This window comes from Thermobia domestica, chromosome 7, assembly GCF_964235325.1.
Source record: "Thermobia domestica chromosome 7, izTheDome1.hap1.1, whole genome shotgun sequence".
Classification (NCBI taxonomy): Eukaryota; Metazoa; Arthropoda; class Insecta; order Zygentoma; family Lepismatidae; genus Thermobia; species Thermobia domestica.
The window spans coordinates 79,494,810-79,519,218 of NC_137460.1; the positions used below are offsets into that span (position 1 = coordinate 79,494,810).

Below are 24,409 nucleotides of genomic sequence, written 5' to 3' on the forward strand. Positions count from 1 at the left end.
CCAATATAAAAATTTACATCATCTTAGGAAAGTCCTAATTACATTCTCTGAAAAATATCGTTGTTTCTATTGATGTAAAAGTAAATATTTTTGAACTTTAATTTACCTTGAGATTTGCTTTCGTCTTTTTCGTGATTTTATCCGAATTGTTAATTACTACTGACAAGCATTGTTATTTGACTACAGGTGATTCTTCACTATTTTGCTTCTGCTTCCAACGATTTCTTGATTACAAATACTGTCCTTGTGATTTTTAAAACTAATGTTATACACGTATCCAACAGTTAAGATATTACAAAAAAAAAAAAAAAAAAACTTCGTTCCATTTTCACCTACCAAATTGCCATTATGATTTTTATGAATAAAAATGTTTTTTTTTTTTTTTTTTAATTCTTAGTTCGTTGTTTCATTACAATATTAAAATGCTACGTTTATATGCTTGTCTCCAAAGAAAAGTTTATATGTTTGTCTTTAATCATTTCGACAACGTGATCTCGAAAACCACAAGTGCGAGAAGCGTGCCGTTTTTACTCCTTGATTCCAAATTTTGTGTAGATTGCTCAGTTCTAATTGATTAAAAAAAAAAAAACAAAAAAGCTGTTATTTCTGTATTACATTTTTTAGGGTACAATGGAAGCGTTGAAATAAAAGAGCAATATATCCTAAGAGTTATACATTCCAACACAGCATAGTTGTATATCTCAGGCGTTTGCTTCATAGCCAAATGATAATGAAAAAGGAAGGATAACCATTTCTCCAGTCTAAGTGAATCTTTATTGTTTGAAGTGCTTTGTCCAATGAACACCATATATGAGTGACATTATAACTAATTGTTGTGTAATGTATCTGCTTATTACATACTGCATGCAAGAAGAAAACACCGGTCATACATGAATTAGAAACTCCAACCGGACGTAGGCTCAAATCTCGCAAACGGAGAGAAATATTGAAAAAAATCCCCTTTATGGTATCCCTTGCCGATTTTTATCAAGACGTCTTTTACTTGTGTCTGTAAAGGGACATATATAGATGTTATAAGGAATGACAACGAGATTCATGCTCATATGTAAATAATGAGATGTGTAGAGAGTGCAGGTTCAGCTAGTGAGTATTAAATAACACAAATCGTGAATGGATAACCTTAAATCTCACACACAAGGGTTTTGTATACAATTATATATATATATATATATATATATATATATATATATATATATATATAGTAATTGTATACAAAACATTTTTATGCAAACACAAGTACCTTTGTAACAAAAGTATCTATCTAGCACATGTAATTTCTCAGAATTTCAACAGCTTATATATTATATCAACTATATCAACTGCAAATTGAAATCTGTGTCTACTTATGCGAGATGTTTTCACGTCATGATCGGTGTTTGATATATAATTAAATCTTGAAGATTTATGTCCCATAATTATGATCTGCAGGCTAAAGGAGATAGACGATTAATGAAATAATTTATAAAATGAGAATGTGGAAGGAGACTATAGATAACTATGTATATTTTCAAACAAGGCTATTTACTATTTTCTATGTTCGTGAACTATGTTCATTAACAGATTAAATTGCTCAAAGTTGACAAAATTACACGAACATAATTCTCTTAAAAACATAAATCGCTCTGTACCTGTGATGTAATGTATTTCTAATAATCTGCTTGTCATGCATTGATAATGGGTAATTCTTGTACAAATCAACTTAACTCATTTCTATTAAACAAATAACTCCAGAAAGTATTTTAAAATGATTAAGTTTATGAATATAATAAAGTGTTTTATGTAGAAATAAACGAACTCAAACTAGAAAAAGAAATCTCTATGATTATCTTTGATAATTTATAACACAAAATAAAGATTTAATTTGGACTCACAAAGTTTATTTTAACTTAGGATAATGCGTCTAAGTGATTTCGATCAATTTTTATAAATACAACCGATCTCACGATAATGTGATCGTGATTTCGTACCTTGATCCATTTCCGCACAACGTAGTTCATATGTACTTCATTTCAGTATGCTCCGAAGTGTTGTTTTCTACTACAGGAACTCTGGGGATCTGGTGTACGGGATTCGGTTCGATCCCCGGCCAAATAAGTTTGTGGTGGACAACATTGTGTCCGTGCGTTTCTTTAGGGTACCCCCCGTTTCCTCCCACATTCGCATTCCACCAATTCTTCCATCATAATTCACTTGCCTTAATCATCGTCTTCCTTAGCCTAAAGGGCATAATCGTGGGACGTTAAACTGAAAGATTCCATTTCATTTCTACAACAGGAACAAGCAAATAAAATAAAAAAAAAGTATACACAAGTACTGTTAAAATTTGGGGAAACTTCCAGAAAACCCATGATCACATTGCTATCCACTATAAACTCAACTCAGCCTGGGATCTTTCGTACCAAAGATGACGGCTTTGTCACAGATCCCGGATCCATCTGATGGGAGATAAATAGAAGAAAAATCACGAGCAACAATCACGCTTTCTTCTACACACACAAATGTCCCGGGGAGTCAAAATCAGAATGTGAGGAAGCTGCATTGGAATAAATAAATAAATAATAAAAAAAACGTGCCTGCACGTGAGTGACATATGCCCATTTATTTACCTTAGCCCCAGAAGACCGCATGTCAACTACGGGGGACTCCCCGGAAATTATGCTTGGAGGAAACAATAACCATAATCATACACATATGAACACTTTCAATAACTATGAAAACGAATGATACATTTTATTACCTTCGTGGAATAAAACGAATGAAAGTGAAATATTACAATAAGAGCAAATGGGGTGTGCCTTACCGGTTAGAACCTGCTGATATTGTCTTCCAAGCCGGCCCCTTTGATATTGAACTCTTGAACGGGCTTTCCTGTTTCTTGTATCTCAATGACTGATGATACATATCACACCACAATTATTTTCAAGAACAACATTCGCGTTATGTTCGCCACTATTAAAATGATTTTCTGGAAGAACTTAAAAAACGAAAACCTCTGCGATAACTGCAAATGTGCCTTCCTTGCATTAACAAGTTGCCGGAACAGGGTCAAACAGGGTTGCCATGCTGTTCTTATCGTAATCACAAAGCGTACCTTCGTAGTCCTTCCCGTGTAAAATGGAGAATATAAACAGGCGACACATGAAAAAAAAGGGAGGGAGTCAGTGGATACTATCTACATTTATTCTTCTTGGCAACGCCATGCCTTACAGTGATTCTCCCTCATGGATAAGCTGAGAGTCACGCAATATACACAGAAGAATACACCTCCAATGCTAATGTGAAGAGCTCCGGATTACTATTACATTCCATTTATACACAAATGCGTCATAGAGTTAATTAGCACGTCCGAAAACAAACTATGTCACGTGGATAAGATTTAAAAAATATAAGCAAAATGCAAGGTCAAAAATGGTACTTGAAACTGCCTGGCCATAAATTATGTAGATGAACTGAAGGACTGAGCTGAGATGTAAATGAATGTTTGTGCGCGTGCTCTCGGGTACCATTCCCAAAGTGGTGTTGGGATAGTATTTACAATGTATTAGCTACACGTTGTAAACCTGCAGGGATAGACAAGTGGAAGGACTGCACCATCTGGCAATTTTTGGTTTACCAGAACTCCTTCATATTATTTATTTTATCGGTGTGACTGTTCCCAACAATTACTTGATGGATCATCATCTATCTATTTTCGGATGGATGTAGTGATGAGCGCAAGAGTCTTGGTCTTGCAGTTTTTGCAAGAGTCTTGCATGCAAGACCAAGACCAAGACCAAGACCAGGAATCCCGATGCAAGACCAAGACCAAGACCAAGGGGTGCAAGACCAAGACCAAGACCATACCTGCAAGACCAAGACCAAGAGTCTTGCACAAATACGGTACGACTTGATTTTTTTATAGAATGTAAAAAGGAAGGGGAAAAATCATGACATCTTTCACGTGAACTTCTTGGCTCCAGTAAAAATACCGCCGGAGTGAATGTGTTCCCAGTAGTATGTGCAATCCATGTGAGTCGATCTGCTCCTGTAACATATAGCTACAGTATGTCGTTTTTTGAATCGGTTGTTCATGAGACGACCAACAGCATAATTCTATGAATTGTTACAAGCTATAATAACTTCAGTGTCTGATTTACTTTGGTCATCATTTGATCATTCACGACGGCCCATGATTGGATTTTGGGAAATCATACGAAGAATAGTTGTGTCCATAAGAAGTGGATAGGCAAAAATAAACTAGAGCATGTTATGGACACGGGAGCTCAGTGGCAGAGCGTTCACATCTGGTACATGGGGCCCTGGTTCGATCGCAGCTTGCACTATGTGAGCTTCTTTGGTGAACAAACACCCTGTGCGTGGGTTTTCCGGTTTCCTCGTACTTTCTTCATTCCACCATTTCTCATAATCACTTTTCCCTTAGCTTCAGTGTAATAATCGTGGGACGTTAAAGTAGATATTTCATTTCCTTTCAAAGCATATTAGTGGTATTCTTCGTCCAAAACTAAAGAGAAATGTAGTATTGAACATCGGCAATTCCGTACACCATAGGTGTCGACTACATGGGTATGGCCTTGCCTCTGAGGTTCAAGCATCCGTTGGAAATTTTTAATGTGTACTTATAAAATTAATATTGAAATAACATTTTCATGACATTGACAAAAACTTAGTGCATGTGACCGCAAGTTTGATTTCATAGGTGGATGCTTGTACGTTGAATAATTGTTTATCACTATAACTTATAGCCCCCTTAGGTATACGGCATATCTAGGATTCAACTATATAACATTATACAACAATAAATAATCTATATTCACAACTGAGAGTGATTTCGTACTTATTTCAAATAACTTGAAGTTTGATGCCGTTATTATGTATTTCTAATGTAGGTCAAAAGTATTTATATAAATTGAGTTTACACAAAAGACATAGACAGTTGAGTCGTTTTCGGTTTTCACTCAAATTATTCTAAAGTATTGGGGCCGCGATGGCTCAGTGGTAGAGCGTTCAGCTCTGGTGTTTGGGGTCCCGCGTTCGATCCCAGCTCCCGCCAAGTGAACTTTGTGGTGGACAAACACCGTGTGCGTGGGTTTCCTCGGGGTTCTCCCGTTTCCTCCCACTTTCTTCTTTCCACCATTTTCATTCATTTTTCATCATCACCATCTCCTTTAGCCTAGCCGGCATAGTCGTAGGACGTAAAACTCACAAATTTAATTTCATTTCACATTCTAAAATATTAAGAGGTTTAATTATTATTACTTTAATTTTTTCTCTCTTTTTTGGTCAATATTGCAAAACATATCATCATCGTCATAATAATAGCTATTCTGCCATTATTGGCAGGTCACTTGCTGCAGCTGAGAAGCTTCGATGACTGTGTTCCTCAGCTAGTCTCTTCGTCTTAACGTAGCAATTTTCTGTCTTAATATCTTTCTTCAACTACAATCTCCTTCGCCCCCTCCCTCTAGCACGTCCCTCATAATACAGTTCCTCCTCAGCCAATGTCCTTCTCTTAATTACATCTAAAATTCTTCTTTTCTCCCCTACTGCTACTATTTCTAAAACCTTCGCATTCGTTTTCCGTTCAACCCAGCAGATTCTCTCCTTTTTTCTCCATGCCCACATTTCGAAAGTCTAATTGTTTAATCGTTTTTGCGTAATGTCCTTGTTTCTGCCCCATACAGTACATATTAGAATCAGTAAAACCAAATTTCAATATTTAATTGGAGGGTTTGTTCAATACAAATCGTGGTTGGAAAGAAAAAAATCTGACGCCTTTAGAGTGTAAAAATAATTTTGCAATTTCTAGTATTTCAGTAATCTGTGCCGTCTTGGTTTTCTTTCATGCGATGCGTCTCACTGTCAGGGGTAGCTTCCCCAGTTTGGGAACCAGTGGAGTATTGGACCTGTTAAAACATATAAAAATATTACGAAATGTTGTGATTTATCTTATAAGTAGTGAAGCGTGATCACCCATTGAAAAAAAAAGTAAAGGACATCGCCTATGTTGTACACAGTGTTGGGTAAGTTACTTGTAAAAATGTAACGCGTTACAAGTTACTTTACTTTCTCTTAAAATGTAACGCGTTACTAACGCGTTACTTGCCCCAAAAAAGTAACTGTTACTTTATTTCGAAAGTAACGCGTTACTAACACGTTACTTTTAGGTCCGAAACTTTGAATATGTGAAAAAATCTTATTATTTCAATTTTCCGTACTACTATTACTACCGCTATTTTATTATTATTATTATTATTATTATTATTATTATTATTATTATTATTATTATTATTGCACGTTCTGGATTGCTTTATGTAAATGCAAGGACAAATTTTTACTTGACAGCTATATGAATATTTTCATATAATGTAACATTGACTAAAATGCCATACTGCGTTACTCATAGGGATGGGCTACGGTGATCAGACGTACTGATTTTCGCAGTAGAGTACTGTTTTTCAAAGAGCTGCCCTGCGTGTTGCGAAGACGCCTAGAAAATCAAGAAATATCCTTCTTTTAAATGTTCTGCAAAATGTCCAGAGTTAATTTATTTGCAATATCTTAATGTTTCATTCTTTATTCACAATATTTTGAATCAAAGGCACTCTTTTCCTGAATGATGAGCCGCTGTATGATAAACTCCTCAAAAGACTAGGGATGGAGAACAATCAACAAACCATTTTTTACAATACATTGCTGAGAAGGGCTTGTTGAGATATCTGTAAAGTAGGAAAAGCTTATTTTTCAACTTATGATAGTGATGATCAATTTAAGTACCTGTAGAAGTTCCCTTGTGTCGGTTTAGATCTTCTCTCATTTCTTAAAATAATACCACGCTTCGAAAATCATTTTTTTTTTAGCCCAACACGAAGTTTCACTGTATGTTTATAAAAATAAACATTTTGTCATTCATCAAAGTATTTGAAGTTGTGTTGAATTCCTAGAATACTTTAGTTCAGTGCTTCTTCTTTTTTAAAAAATGTTGATTAACTTAAGGTTAACATTAAATGAAATAAGGATATGCGTATTGCCGACGCAGTAAACTACCATATATTATTATACTTGTGTCCTACTTTTCGTTTGTTAGAATCTGGTCACTCTAGGATGGGCGAGTTTTCTTTGAAACTCGATTCGACTAGAAACAGACATCTTTGAGCTCGACTCGATAACTCGGCTCGAAAAATTTCCTTCAACTCGACTCGAATTCAGGTCGAGTTTCAAGTGGAATCGAACCAAATCTGGTGTGTAGTTTCGAGTACTCTCTTCAAGTATCTTGCATAGACAGTGGCGTATTTACGATTTTTTTCGGGGAGGGCTTTGCTAACTTACGGGGGAGGGGATTTGCCTGAAAATGTGAAAATTCTGCAAGATATTTCATATACTTTACTATAGTAAGTAAGATTTCGGGGGGGGGGGGCTTAAGCCCGGAAGCCTCCCCCATAAATACGCCACTGTGCATAAACAATAGAGGTTATCAATGATACTACTTCTACTACTACTACAACTATTATTATTATTATTATTATTATTATTATTATTATTATTATTATTAATTATGACAACAGTGTGTTTAAACATGAAAGGTAGCGGTTCGTATTTGAATACTAAATTGCTAGTTGATTGCCAACCTCGGTAGTCGTGAAGTCTAGGAGTCAAGGACCTTATTCACGAGCTTCTGAATTTGGGTTGGGGGTCTAGATTGAGTATTCGGGCTCGAGCCAAACATTGTTAAAAGTTATAGGGCACTGGCCAAATATCTTCAAAATTGCTCGGCCCAGGTTTAGAATTGTCAACGACTTGAGCAGCTCGGCTCACAGCTCATTCACTATCGACCCGAACCGAGAAGTGAGCCGAGTCAACAGCTCACCCAACGGAGTCGGCTAGAGCCTTCGTCCCAGATGCGCCGAACCGAGCAAATGGCTCATCCCAACCAAGCCAGCTCGAGCCGATGGTTTGCCCAAAGCGAGCCAGCTCGAGCCATCGGCTCAGTTGAGTCGAGCCGAGCTGAGCTTGTTATAACAAATCTCTTGTGGTCTCGATATTGAGACGAGAAGAGATGCGAGCAGTGTCCCCCTCTCGTGAGCAATACGAAAAGTATTCCATATTACTGCTTAGCTTACATTTCTCATGGCTTTCGCTTTCCAGTGTAATCAGGCCATGATTTCAAAACGAGTTAAAACGAGCGAACCATTTATCAAACTCAACTCGACTCGAAACTTGACGCCAAAAACAGTGAGTCGGCTCCGAACTAGACTCGACAATATTACCTTCGACTCAACTCAAAACTCGACTTAAATCTGAGTCGAGTTTTAGCTCGACTCTTGCCCATCAATATGAGTTAGAAAAAATGATTGCTTATTATTCTTTTGGTAAACTATATAATAATAACAATGTTGTTATGTAATATTGAAAATACAGAATATTGAGAAACATTACACTACAACTAATAAAATGAGAACACATTAACTGAAGGTGAATCAAAACTTGCCAGCAATTCTAAAATCGATACATGCTTTTTAAAGCTAGTTGTTCCAAACTCTATACTCCACGGGACTCTAGGACCCGCAAACTGATGTGAAAGCAGGGGTGGATAACTTAACGTAACTGTAACGTAACGAAAATAGCTCTCTGTAACAAAATTATTGGTTATTTAATGTAGGTAGGTACAAGGTATACCACCAATTTTTGTTACGACACCGTAACGTTATTCGAGCATGTAACGTTATTGTACCGTAACTAATTGAAGGAACAAATCTATTTCTGGTATGCTTTATAACTCCTCTGGGCAAAAAATCCAGCTTTCGTACCACCAGAATGAGATTCTTTCCTATGCGGGTATCTAATGGAACGAAAATGTGTGGAACAGAAGCTATTTCGTTACCAAGACTATTTGCCACATGAGTAACACAGTTGATCAGATAGGTTTGGTAAAGGTATTGTGTTCATCAGTTACAGATCTTATCAGATCTTTGGAGAGTTCCTTGGCCATGGTTTCAATTGTATTGTTCTTCAGAGGGTCACATTGAACTTCGTTCTTCAGGTGGTGAAGCAGAAAGAAATTTCACTTTCATATGTTGTTATTGCAAATCTAAAGCAGTAAGGAGAAAAAGGAACTTGATCGATTTCTGTGAATATCACAGGGGAAAGTCAGTCACAAGGCAGGTGGAACCGTGGAAGGGGCAGCAGGGTCAGGGGGAAGCATAGAGTGAGCCAAAAGTGGCAAAGGGGAGGGAAAAATAGACAATGTCTTTCATTCTTCATCTTGCTTTGTTTTCATAGCGCTCTTCGCTGTCCACAAGAATAGGATTATTTGATGTGAAACCTGCTCCATGAATGGGGGCGCAAGCCTGTGAAAATCATATTATTATTATTATTATTACTAAAACAAAACTTTACAGTTCTATACAACCCACAAAATAGCTAGAAAATTGTGTGATGCATGGCCACGGGGTATTTCAGCGGAGTTTGCTGATTCTTAATCCCGGCAGATCCCCAATTGGTTCACTATATTGAGTAAAGATATTATTATTATTATTATTATTATTATTATTATTATTATTATTATTATTATTATTATTATTATTATTATTATTATTATTATTATTATTATTTCTAACGAGCGTAGGCTAGTGGTTAGCGTTCTTCCTTCGCAAAAGGGAGATCCTAGGTGCAAAGCTTGTGGCTTGCTACCCTGACTAGTTATACCAGTTTTTTCGCGGTTCCACAAGGTGAATGTCGGGATGTTATCTTTAAGCATAAATCCTGCCTGATTTTCTTCTTTCCTTTTTCCACTATTGATGTTAAAATATTCTGTTGTAAATTGGCCTTAGAGGCTGTATTTGAAATATTGTTACATAATTAAATGAATGTTTAGAGCACACCAGGCACGCGTCCAATTATTATTATTATTATTATTATTATTATTATTATTTTTTTTTTCTGGATCCAAAGATTTTTGGGGGGTCTTATACGTATATTGTAGTATTTAACCTGTGTTATTCAACATCTGAAAAGACTAAGTAATTGTCAATTAGTGCCTCCTATTTCTCAGAAAAAATGATAGTGCTAGAGATATAAAATACAATTTTTAGGCCATATCATTCATTTCGATATGAAACAAATATACTTGTGTTAAGAAAGTTCACAAACATTCGTCAACCTACGAAGTTTAGTGAGGGCGGGGAATCTGAATTCAGTAGACCCCACGTAGCTCCTGGTTTAAATTCTCAGTAGGAGCTAAAGTGTTACCCAGCATCTTGAGACAATGGGAAAACTTCCTAAGTTAAGACTACGGTAGACTAGCGGAATCTGGTTACGTGCTATGTGTCTTCCTTTCACTTGCAGCAATAATGCTATTGTTTAGAGTTAAAATTCATAAAGTATACTGCGGGGAGAAGGGGGAGTAAATTCAATCCCATGTTGCAAGTTTACACATGTACATGGAAAACAATATTTCAATTTAAACTATGTAAAATATTTTTATGACAAAAGTTGGTATATACTATATTTTCTTTATGACATCTTGTATATCCCTCAATTTTAGGTTAAAATCTGCCAAGAATAAAAGTTTAAGTTCACCTTTCTCCATATTTTTTTTTAAAAAATGTATGTATGGTCAACGATAATTTTCGTTAGAAAGTATTCGATTTTGGGGTAATTTGGCGTACTTTTATTTGAGGCTTCCCGATTTTTATTCCCTCTGCTCTGAGTTAAAAGCAATAAGAAATAAACTAGTGGGTTTACCCTCCTAGCCCCCGTGCATTTCTTTTAGAGTTCAATGGTAAATTTTCTATAGTTTATTTGATACAATATAATGTTGTTTTTTTTTTTTTTTCACTCTTTCCATAATCCCCAGTGCTTGGAATTAAAATCACTCAAGAATGAGCGGTGAATTCAACCCTCTTCCCCCTGAACTTAAAAAACATTTTTCTCGATAATTTCCGTTACAACTACAGCGAGAAAAAATGAGTGATACGTAAAATTGTATGTTACATTTGTATTATCCTGTAGTTTTTGGACTTAACGTACAGCAAACGTATAACTGAAAACGCATGTTTTATAATACTTTCTGCATAAGTATTCCAATTCCATCTGTACGTACTTTCCGTATGAAACAATATAGGCTATCAGGATATCACATGCAAATGGACGTATATAACATATAGTTGACGAAGGTAACATACATATATATTGTATATTATAAGGAAGACTATTAGATATCCCACATCGTGCAACGACATGATGTAACATCTAAGGGCAGGGCCTATGTAGCATACGGATAACGTTTGTTCCCTACTGATTTCTGTAGTAAGCAAGTGGATTCCGTATATTTGTACAATATACCGCTGTCCGGAGAACGAATTTTTCTCAGTGTATGGGTAGTGGATCTGAAAAGGAAGGGGTGCCGCGGTGGCTCAGTGGTAGAGCGTTCACCCCTGGTGCTTGGGGTCCCGGGTTCGATCCCAGCCCCCGCCAAGTGAACCTTGTAGTGCACAAACACCGCGTGTGGGGGGTTTCTCGGGATGCTCCCGTTTCCTCCCACTTTCTTCATTCCACCATTTCATTCATTACTCATCATCACCGTCTCCTTTAGCCTAACCGGCATAACCGTGGGACGTAAAACTCAAAGATTTCATTTCATTTTTTTTCTGAAAAGGAAGGGGGTTGCATGACGTCATGCCGTCCTCCGAGCCTATCTTTGCCCATTTTATTTTTTTTTTTTTTAGGAAGTGGGGAATGCCATAGATATTTTTTTGTGTGTGGGGTAAGGCGTTTAGTCGCCTTCCCCGGTTATAACTGTTCGATTTTAGTGTAATATGCCGTATATTTTCCTTAAGGCTTCCTAATCATTCACTCTACATGGAGCCGAAATCAGTAAAAAAATAGCTTAGTGGTTTTACCCTCTCCCCGATTATTTATAGTTTCACAATAACTTATATAAATCTCATTCGGTTTGATGCAGTATTATATATATTTTATTTCACTTTTTCCGTAATCTGCTGTTCTAGTAATTAAAATCGGTCATAAATGAGTGATGAATCACTCCCTCGCCCCTTTCTTTATATTAAGAAATATGTCCAAGATATATTTCGTAAAAATATTAGATTTTCGTGGAATATACTTTTTGAAGCTTTAAATTCATTTCCACTACTTCGATTTAAACTAGGTAGTGAACTTATTTTTTAACTAATAAATAATATAGAAAACCATATCCAATTTACTTGAAACTTAGTGCAAACATAGCAACAATAAATAAGGGATAATGTTTATTTTCCTGTTCTGTGAAAACTAGTATAAAGAGTTAATGGCCCCTCTCGAAATATTTTGCAGCTAAATCTGAAAGTAGTAGAAGAATATGACTAATTCAGTTATAGCTCCGTTCATACATACATTACAATAGTAAAATAATATATTATGAACTTTATCTTTTACATGAAAAGCCCGTTCAAGGGAAATATTTTCGACCCTTCGGAAATATTTTAATGCCAGTGAGAGAAACGCTAGAACACGTCCAGTTACCTTGAATTTGTATATATGTACATACTAACGATAAAATATGAGCACTTTTTTCTTTTCTGCGGAAACCCACGGAAGGGACAACACATCTCTAAACATTTTGCGGCTGACTCCGAAAATGGCAAGATATGTCTAGTTCACTTAAAATTACGTGCATACATAATACCTAACAATAAAATAATAGTTTTCTTTTAAGTCAGCAAGAAAATTAAAATGGCAAAATCCCCTTCGAATTATTTAGCAGAGATTGTCGAATATGTCATATCAATATGTACTATTAACTTATAACTGCGTACAACAGCTGAAAATTAATGAATCCAGAGGTTAGCCTGGTGAAAAATACCCCAGAAATTCAGAATTTCCCCGGGAAAATCATGCAACAGTTTTATATTATGTAGGTTTTAGTGTTATGTATTTACACCAAATGTAGTAAAAATATAAAAAGTAAAATTGTTGTGTTACTCTATTTACAGTATAGTAGAATCTTAACAGATAGGAAACGATTTGTAGCTATTATTATTATACTAGCGTATCTCCGAGATTTTACTTTGTCCATTGTTTTTAGAAAAATGAAATACTATTTATATTATTTTCTAAGGTTGCTAAACCCATCGATTTTTGCAGAACATTTACTCCTCGCGATAGTATTCCTGGCCTGGACTAGTGACAAAGTTAAATGTGTGGTAAGAAAGATTTGGGACATTTGGTCCAACATTCGATTCGAAACGACACACAGACTGAGTTGGGTCTTGGTCTCGTCTCGAATTATAAATCTATTTAATACTTCATCTTAGGTTTTTTTTTTTTTTTTTTTTTTTTTTTTTTTTTTTTTTTTTTTTTTTAGATGATGATGGGGCATCAGCAGCATTAAATTATTTTGAGTTCTTTTGGAAATGGCATCGTGAGGCCATTCCATTCTTTAGGAGTTAAATTGAGAGGATAATATTTAATTCAACTTAAAGATGTATTATTACTGGGGACACTAATAATTTTACTGAAATGGGCCCAGATCACATTTCAGCAGGATTTATGTGCCTATGTTTATGGGATGTGGTGAAACTATTCCATGCAACATTTATACATTCATGTTAGTATTGTATCATATGGATTAGAAAAGTTTTATCTTAAAGTGGGCCCTTCTTGATTAGCGGAAAGCTTAAATAGGAGGAGGAATTGTCCCTCCTGCCGTCCATAAGTATGGCCATAGCAAAAGATAATTCTTGTCAAACTTTTGATAACTCTACTCTATTTTGACTACAAAACAAATTATTCTGAGAGACGGAAGACATACAAGGCAAAAGTTGCTTTTCAAATAGATTCCTGACCTATATTTTGAGAGGTCTTTTGAGGATAAAATTTATCAGTTATGAGTTATGAGCGAGGGGTAGTATAACTCATGTAAAGTTATTATTTTTTGTATCTAATTTGGAGTCTAAGTTTGTTTCCTTAAACTTCTATCTACATTTTCGCGGGCTCTAGGTTTTTAGACCAGCAGGAAGAGCATAGGCGTTACTAAAGAGAAACTACTCCCGACTAGCAACTGCTCATTACTCCAAAGAAGAAGAGCTATTATTATTATTATTATTATTATTATTATTATTATTATTATTATTAATAATAATAATAATAATAATAATAATAATAATAATAATAATAATAATAATAATAATAATAATAATAATAATAATGTACAGGTGTCATAAAGGTTAGTGGTAGCCCAAGCCATGAAACCAGTATACGGCACTGTTATATATTAGTTTCCCTAATTCATAATCCTTTGTTCAGACGCGCTACTCCGTTTGACTTAGTCAAGCTTAGACAGCACTGAATGAGCAGAGTGGTAAATAATTTGTGCTCTACTGGTAAATCATTTGTAAAACTAGTTTACGTATGACCTCGAGTTTGACTTATTTCATTTTTTAAAAGAAAATACACGTTAGGGCTACTCAACAAAGTAAAAAAAAAGTTCATAAAACAAAGTAGGTTTCTGTAGTGCAATATTTTTATTTTCACAATTAATATTGAAACCCCAAAAGGTAGTAGATTTCTACCACTTCCGATTTTAGTAGAGAGATTAGAATACAGACGAAATGTATATTTTTTGGACGCTTAACTGATTGCAAAAAAACAGCTTCTTGTTATCTATTATAGATTTATTCTATAACTCTCAACGTTAAAACAAGAAGTTTCAGAATTTTGACCACTTCCGGTTTGAATAGAGGCCCAAGACAGAAGATGGCAGCTATTTTTAGAACGCTGAATAGAATGCAGAGAGCTGCTTCTCACTGTTACAATTCCTGTTTTATGGATATGACTATTGAAACCGAAAGTGGTTCATTCCTACGACTTCCCGTTTCAATTGAAGATCAATAGAGGACATGAAAGGTATTCTTGCAGTTGCGTAGCGAGAAACTCATCAAGGGGGCGTTCACACACAAGCATTTCATATATATATACAGGCATGGGCGCCGATCCTGGGGGACCAAGGTGACCCGGGACCCCCCAAAGCACTGGGCCCCCTTATTGTAATTAAGAAGATATAATATTTGGAATAATTTGAATGCAATTTGTTTTAAAATCCTCATATATGCCTTCTGCATCTATATGAGTCCCCTCCCCCTCATTTTACAGACAAATCGGCGCCCTTGTATACAGGCGCGGATCCGAGGGAAGGCTATAGGAGCTAGTCCCCCGCCGGATTTAGGGACTGCAAAGGTGCACTTCCCCCGTTTGTTGTAAATATACACTATCTAAAATGAGAAGCGAGCAGTGAAAATAGCAACACATTCCGAAACTTTTTGCCATCATGTTTCTGTTTGGGGCTTAAAAGAAAGCAGAGCTTTGCAAAAGCATGATTTTCTGAAGGTTGAAGGAAAAGAATTCACCAAGCAAAATAATATAACTTTTGTCAAGTAAGTAAGAAAACATAAGGCAAGAGGAGAGAAGGATATTTTTGTCCTCCATTCCACTTGCATCCCTGTTTAAAATATTTCGGCCAGTAGTTACTGAAAAAGAAGATACAACGTACAAGACGAGTCGAGTCGAGACTGTCGGCGACTGAGCCCAGACATAATATATAATGATCTTTATTCTTTAAGCGATACTTGGAAACCAAATTTGATTTAAATCTGACCAATAGTTACCGAGAAATAAAGTACCACATACAAACAGAGCCGAACCGAGCCTGTCCTTTGCCGAGTCGGCCACCAAGTATAGAGATGTTTATTCTTTGGATAATGGGCTATCTGCACACCAAATTTCGATTATATTTGGCCAGTAGTTAAGGAGAAATAAAATAGAACATACAAGGCAAGCCGAGCCGAGCCTATCGCCGACCAAGCTCGGTCATCACATGTAGTGATCTTTATTCCTTAGATGATTGGGTACTTGTACATCTAATTTGGTTTAAATTTAGCTGGTAGTTACCGAGGAATAAAGTACTACATACACACATACTTAATTACATCTGGAGTAAAACTACAAGCCCCCTTATGCTTACTAAGGAAACTAAAAAGAAAAGTTCTAACATTACAAATGGAACATACTTCATGTAAGCAGAATCCACTTTCAACATTACAACACTAATGGGGAGAGCTTGAGGCGGGTGAGCCCCCCTGACTACGCCACTGCACTTTTGAGACACTTGGGAGCTATTCGATTGGAGAATACTGCTTTCATCTATCTTTTACCGCTCTTGCTCTATGTAGACCAATATTTATTGAAACGAAAAATTATAGTTGAATGAACCACTTCCGGTTTTAGTAGAGAGTTAATAATAGAGATTAAATATGTTCTTACGAAACAGAAACGCGAATCTTAATACGTATTACGTTTTTCGATCTATGATGATCAATGATCAAACCGGAAATGGTTTATTTAAACCACTTTCGGTTTGAGAAGACTATTTTAATAACAAACTCACTTCCTAATTCTTGACTCTTTGTATTTTTACCAAATTTGGTGATGATCCATGAAATACTTTATTTATTTATTTATTTATTTATTTATTTACTTTTTGTCACACACGGATACACGCGAATATGGTAAATATATAATGGAGTTTTGATAAACCAAACTCTATTTATTCAAAAAAAAAAACAACGAAAACTTGATTTTTGCCATCCCTGCACACAATTAATCCGTTCTAACCACAGAAACATAGTACTGTGTGCGTTTTTGTGATAAATATTATAAAATGAAAAGAAATCTATCCTTCCAGAAAACAAAAGAAATAGGCAAATATATAAGAAACATTTAGACTTTTTTTGGTTATACATTTGTGAGTGGAAGAGATTAAAGCTACTGCTTCGAAGGAGAATCCATCCGTTTCAACCAACAAAAGATGTAGAAAAGCAATTGGAAAGACATTCCGTACTGAGGTTTCAAAGATCATTATCTTTGTTCTACGAAGTATTTTGTTGACACGTGAATCATACCAACTTACGCCGAAGAAGCACATTCAGATAGTTGCGTCGTAAAGTTGTGGGAAATCAGTAGGAAGTGGGAGTGGGAAGGGAGACTGCTCAAGGCATAAATGATTATGAAACTGGAGGGGTAGACACGGGTTTCACTTTTCAAATTATCATAGTACATCCCTCCTCAGCATTTGTTCTTCAAAGAATGTCATCCATAGTAATTCATGAGGTTTGCAAGTGGTCTTTTGACTCTTTACCTGCAGTAACTCAATACAGAAGAATGCATTACAATTAATCTAAGTAATTAGGTGCAAAAATTGTGACAGCCATCTGAATTGTATTACTCTTTGGCAACAAAATTACCAGTTCCTAAATGCAGTATTTTCTAAGATATTTATGAATTAAATTTTACATGTTATCTTATGAAGATTCTGAAGCCTCTGATGATGGGAAGACATCCCCTTAAGCTGTAGGTCATGTCTGACAGTGGCGTAGTCAGGGAGGATCACCCGGCTCAAGCCCCCCCCCCCATTAGTATTGCGATGTTGAAAGTGGATTCCGCTTACATATAGTATGTTCTAATTGTGATCCTGGTGTTAGAACTTTTCTTTTTAGTTCCCGGCCTAAGCTGACCGGATGTTGTACTTTTACTCCAGATGTACTGTAATTATGTGTGTGTGTATGTACTACTTTATTCCTCGGTAACTATCAGCTAAATTTAAACCAAACTTAATGCGAAAATACCCAATCATCTAAGAAATAAAGATCACTACATGTGATGGCCGAGCTCGGCCGGCGATAGGCTCGGCTCGGCTTGCCTTATATGTTCTATTTTATTTCTCCGTAACTACTGGCTGAATATAATCGAAATATGGTGCGCAGATAGCCCATTGTCCAAAGAATAAAGATCGCTATATTTTACAAAGCGACAGGGCAAAGGACAGGTTCGCCTTTACAACAACAAAAGAACTACGAATATATTTTGTTTGACGGAAGGTGAAGGGGCTGAAATATAATTTTGGGTGTGCGAATGTGTTCATTTGGCCCTGTACATTGTCAGTTATTCGCTTCAAACGCCATATTTCTTACCTTTTCATGCCGGCATATGTAATGACTTCTATATATTGATTTGCTATATATTACAGGCACGCCACGAAACCTCAAGTCTGAATCCAGCAACAAGATCATATAGTTTTTTTTTTTTTTTAAGATATAATTTATGCAAATGTCTATCGCCAAACTGAAATATTCAGTCATCATTGGCGATCTGGCGATCGAAAATTCCAACCTGGCGACCAATTTGGTACATGGTTTTGTTTTATATTACTTAAGCACCAGACAAGAGTTGGAAAAATAGTTTTATTTTTTTTTTTAAAAAAGAACAAAACATGTGTTTAAACATAAAAAAAGATGTTCAAAACGTTTTAAACATGATTTAAAACACAGACGAAAAAAACACATGTTTTAAACATTTTTAACAGTTTAAAACACGATTTTTAACATGTTTCAAAATCATGTAATAACTTATTTCTTAGGACTTTTTGCTCTTTCCTAGCAACCGACCTTTTCATTTATTTTATCCTGATTTATAACACTGTGCTGGGTACAGAATATTTCAGTATAGATTAGTAATTCTCAACTTATTTCATATTCCAACCCCTTTTTATTACACCCAGTGATTCTCATAAGTACTTTCTTGGTTGTAATTAGCTTTTTAGGTAGATTTTAAAATCTACCTACTGTGGAGATTTCACACAATCTATCAATATGCATGGTGAAACAAAAGTCCTCACCACCTTTGTGCGTTGAGAACGGATTGAGGGAGAAAGGTGAAACTTTTAAGTGGTCTGACACATCAGATAGTGCTATCAAGCATCATGGCTGCCATCTTTGATTGGAATTCAAAATTTCAAATACAAATGGAGTCATGTTACGTGTTTTAAGGCTAGAACTTTACCAGATATACGCTTGTGCGGTTACTTTAGCCTTAAAACAAGTCTTTCGGAGTTACTGCTTCTGAAAATTTCCTAATTATGCTCTTAGGGGCTAAGATTGCGTTTCATGGAGGCGGGTGTGAATTTTAATTGCAAAAATTTGATTACTATTTCAGAACACTCATGCTAATAAAATTATCTTAAAATAATAAATTTTCGAAAAGTAATGATAGTTTGAAGCACACTTCATGTTGTGCTAACTTTAGAATATTTTCTGCAAGCCTATGTAATTGGTTGTTTTTTAAGTCAATAATTCATTGAAGAAAAGTAATATTTGAGGCGTTCAGAGCACTATGGATCCAAGTCCATTTTCAATAAGGTTCAGGTTTGCTCAGCAAATGAATTTTATTTCCAAACGTAATATTTTCGCAGTCAAGAGTCCGCAATAAGTATAACTAAAACCACGTTAAAGGCCGTGGGATAGTTTCATATGACAGCCGCTAGATAGGGGCGTCAATGGAGCAGGAGGGCATCCGCCCCCACCCCACCCTGAATTTCAGACTTTGGGGGCAGTAAGGCAGTTTTAAAAACCTTTCGATAAGCAAGATCCAACAAAATAAGTTTGAGGTCCTTACACCGAATAAATAAGGAGGAAATACAGATGATCGAAACTGGAAAGTTGTTCCAAATGATGTCGTTTTTTTCTTCCCGTAAAACTAATGTTAAGCGATTCCAAGTTGTACGGAGACTGACAAGGTACATTCGCGAAGTGTCCCCTCGGGATTCGTGTAACATTGATTCAAATGCAAAGTTCTCCGTGGCCCAATGTGTATTGTACTAATTTAAGCGGCCCATACCGGTAATTTCCATATTTATGGGCCTTCATATATCCAGAATTCAATCATACACTACTATAACACTCGGACACAAAGTTGATTTTAGTTCCTTTAGATTTCACTGGACATGAATATGGGCATATGCAGAACAAATTGAATCAAGTACTCCTTCTCTGACATATGTTACCCACCTTGGCCGCCATCTTAGATTTAACTTTCGGTTTTTCAAATGGCAATAGGTTCAAATGATACATCAAATTAATGTAAACTTTTCTCGGAATTTCATTGGCGTACTGAGTTTTATCGTAGCTTGTAAATGTCAAGCACTTCATATTGAACCAAATAGAAAGTTGTGCAGGGCCCCGTGTGTATATGCAATCTTTTATGTGTTATTGTTGATGAAATATTCTCTGAACTTATATACATGCAGACACACAGATGTCAATACGGAAATGGTAGGTCTTTACCCAAATTTGGCCGTATCTGGATCTACATTAGGCATTTTGACAGTAATACAATACTTCCTTATTATAGTATAACATGGAAGTAATAACAATCACTCATGGAAATGTAATAAGATTGTTTTAAGGAGTTTACCAGTTAGAAATTGTTTTGATTTGTCAACATCAAAAACGTAAGCGTAACTAATATTAACCTACAATGTCTATTCGCAAAGTGGCTGGAGGGAATGAACATGTAATACCTTCCAAATGGTACAAGCTACGGTAAAATATATTACACCAGTGAATGTAAACGTAAGTGTCCGATGTAACACTTGCCCCTATTTCCATTTGAAAAACCAAAAGTAAAATATAATATGGCGGATCTAAGATGGCGGCCGGGATGGGTAACATGTGTCAGAAGCAGTACTTGATCCAATTTGTTTTTCATATGCCCATATTCATGTCCAGTGAGTAACATCTAAAGAAACTAAAATAAATTTTGTGTCCGAGCGTTATGGTAGTGTATGATAGAATTCCGGATATATGAAGGCCCATAAATATGCCAATTACCGGCATGGGCAGCTAAATTTAGTACAATACACATTAGACAGCAGAGAACTTTGTATTTAAATCAATTTTACACGAATCTCGACTCGAGGGGACACTTCACGAATGTACCTGGTGAGAACCAACATGTTGGCTACTATATCAACAAATGCCTGCGATATATTAATTTCAGAACCGCAATTTAGAACCGCAAGAACCCTATGTTTGTTTTCTGAATACAACATGGAAAATTTGTTTCCATGATAATTCTTTTATTTACTTTTTAATATCAGTTTTACAAGTAGTACAACCTTCGACTATGACACTTTCTTGCAAGTTAACTTATAAGCATTTAAACAATAAATTGAACATTAAAAATCAAAGGGAGAAAATGAGACAAAATAAACTGTAGATTACCACATTGCCACGAGAAGTCAAAACATTCACATGAGAAGAAAATAGTCTTCTGAATGGGTAGCACTTTTTGACAATTTTCTTTCTCTGGCAGATGTTTTTTTTTTTTTTTTTTTTTTTTTTTTTTTTTTTTTTACAAAAATAAGATAAAATAGAAATATGTTTAAAGGTGCAAAGGTGCACGTGCACCCCCTCCCTTGTAAATATACACTACCTAAAGTGAGAAGCTAGAAGTGAAAATAGCAACACTTTCCGAAATTTTCCTCTGTCATGTTTCGATTTGGGCTTAAATCAAAGGGAAGTTTTGCAAAATCGATAGTTTAAGTCAATTTTCTAAACGTTCAACAAAAGGATTCACCGAGAACAGATACTTAGGATTTCCAGGGCATTTCCTCATTCATACCACAGGTGCTAAAGGCATTTAAAAAAATTCAATTCAATTCAAATGTAGGCCTACTGGTAGTTATTGGTGCACCCCCTCAGAAGATCCTTTCTACCAAATCTTGATGAGTTTCTCGCTACGCCACTGATGTCTGATATGTATTTGATTTATAAACTAAATTGCTTGCAAGCAAATGAAATGGCCTTCCTGCTTCCCTGGGGGCCAGTATATGTGTAACTTTGGTGTATGTAGCTCCGGGTTCGATCCTTGTTGGGAAGTGAGCTCGAGCTTCAACCACATTGGTCAGTGCAAGACTGTTGTAAAATAAACATATATGGTGACTACCGGCAGTGAGCTCCTTCATGCCTAAGCGCTTAGCGTACGCGCCTTTCGCCTGGAAGAAACGGGTTCGATTCCCGGCGTGAGCACATGTGGTTTCGATTCCATGTTAATCAGTAGGTCCCGTCTCATAAAGCCTCGCTGCCGAAAAGGACGTTAAACTCCAAATCAACTCAACTATCGGCAGTGTCATCACAAGAAGTAAAAATCTTATCAATAAGCTTACATTAAAAACTTCACTCTTTGATCATTTCTCTTTTTCCTCTTTTTAAATACAGAGCAATCAAAGTAATGCTATTCTCAAAGGACATGTGCCTGGGGGGCCTAAGGTGTTTGCTGAATCTTAAGTATGAGGAAAAAGAAATCAGACTGAAAAACGTGGAATTTATTTACTAGTATAATGGAGATTATTTTAAAGCCAACCTTAGACTCCCTGTCGCCAAGGGTGTTTAAACGTTACTCAAGCGTAACTCCAAGACCATCAGAATTGAAGAAGATGAAATACAATTACAAAAGGTAACCGATAAAGAAAAGAGAAACATAGAAATGGTACTCATCATAACAAAAATATGTCTACTTACACAAAAATGTTCTGCAGAATTTCAATACGTTTCATATCGCTAAAATCAAGGAACAAAACCCATTGGGTTCGAGAGAGAACTGGTATTCAGTGGAACCAGTTTTATCTTAACAATCTCAAGCAGGTACGACCTACGTGGGTATTTCGAGTAACGCTAATCCCTTGGTGACCGTAACTACAATACCAAAATGCAGAATGTTCCATTGAGTAACGTTACTCAGCGTAACATAATTCAGAGCGTACCATTTTAAAAGTTACACTGACTAATAACGTTATTAACTAGGTGCAGAAATGGGTTACAAAATAGTAACCGTAACAGATAACAAAATGTAAATATTGCACATTTCGTTAAGTTATCCACCCTTGTGTGAAAGAATTCCAATATTGCATACCATCAACAAACTATTTTCTAGTAATAAAGTAGGCCTGCTCATCAGAACACAGTTTATTCATATTAACCCCTTACTCTATATCGTTAATTATGGCACCCTAGTTGTTGACAAAATTTCCCGCCGGGGCAATCAGTACACGTGACTTCCCTGAGGCTGTCCTCATTTTCCAAAGACAGCAAGTGGTATTATGATCTTATCTGATTCTTTGAGTGCTGGTGACTGACTGTCGGTCAGTGACATCGTTCATGATCCATTGCTCCATTCCGAGAAATTCACTTACAGAAAATAAATGTTTGTTTCCGAAAAATAATATACATATATTGTAGTTACTCATCCGAAATGTAACGCGAAAAAAGTAACGCAAACTACGTACGTTACTTAAAAATTTGTAACGCGTTACCGTTACAGTTACTTTGGAAAAAATGTAAGGCGTTACTAGGAAACGTTACTTAAAAAGTAACGCGTTACAAGTAACGCGTTACTTGCGTTACGTTACTTCCCAACACTGGTTGTACAGTATCATCACACTTACACGAAGGTAAAATATATTACATTTAGAAACATACATTGTATTTCCCTCACTACTGACGCAATGTAGGATTTATTATCCCTTATATCCAAAGTAAAACTTACTTATGAAAATCATAGATTTCTTAAAGCAAAAGCAAAACTTGCAAGACTCTTGCAAGCAAGACCGAGACTGGGTGTGCAAGACCAAGACCAAGACCAAGACTAGGTGTGCAAGACCAAGACCAAGACCAAGACTGAGGGTTCCAGTGCAAGACCAAGACCAAGACCACATGTGCAAGACCAAGACCAAGACCAAGACCACCCGGGTCTTGGTCTTGGTCTTGCATTTGCTCATCACTAGATGGATGTAGAGGGTCAAAAATTAGGAACCGAGTTTGTCAATTGAGGTGATCCATTCAGTTGATCACAAGATCAGTTTCCTATGCATGTTCATGGGAATAATTATGAATATCACCCTTGCTTAATAGACTGCATGCAATGTTATTAAGATAAGAAGGTTAGTATAATGCCCAGGATACTAAATACTGATATGTCCGCGGAACACAACGCGAAAATAAAACTAAATGACTTCTCATCCTAATTCTGCCTCATGGTGTACATTGTGACATTGTTACTTATCATATTAGTTTGTTTTGCTTATTGGTTGGAATTTAACTAAACGTTCATCGAGTTTACTTGATAATTTGTAAGTCTCTATTTTAAATTACATTTGTTGTGGTTTCGAAACCTTAAATAAGCATAGTACATGTAGTAATCACACAATATAAACGTATAAAACTTGTTTAAATTTAGGGCCCCTTTTCAGCACGAAGGCTATATGAGACATGGACCTATACTTTAAGATGGAATCCGAATCCGAATAGGGAATCAAACCCGGCATCACATGAACCACCTATGTAAATTTTTGAATGGTATTATTCTGATACGTCTCTTCTTACGCTATAATTAGTCTATGTTCATGGTAAATGTATGTATGGTACTACCATTGTATTTATAAGTTGATGATGAAATATTAGTACAAATACAAAAATTATCTTCTACAGTTGGACGTTATGGGCTAACT

At 35.9% G+C, this 24,409-nt stretch overlaps 1 protein-coding gene across 4 annotated transcripts in view; it reads right to left on the reverse strand.

Moving 5' to 3' along the window:
- LOC145690219 (WD repeat-containing protein 47) overlaps nt 1–24,409 on the reverse strand; it is a 584,313-nt gene that overhangs the window by 411,465 nt on the left and 148,439 nt on the right. The window contains exon 1 of one of the 4 annotated variants that reach the window (XM_081764898.1): nt 2,822–3,028. The exons of the other annotated variants lie outside the window; for them this stretch is intronic. Within the exon in view, the coding sequence (XP_081621024.1) occupies nt 2,822–2,922 (101 nt within the window). The 5' untranslated portion in view covers nt 2,923–3,028. Of the gene's footprint in view, nt 1–2,821; nt 3,029–24,409 lie in introns of those variants that run through there. 4 annotated transcript variants of the gene reach the window in all.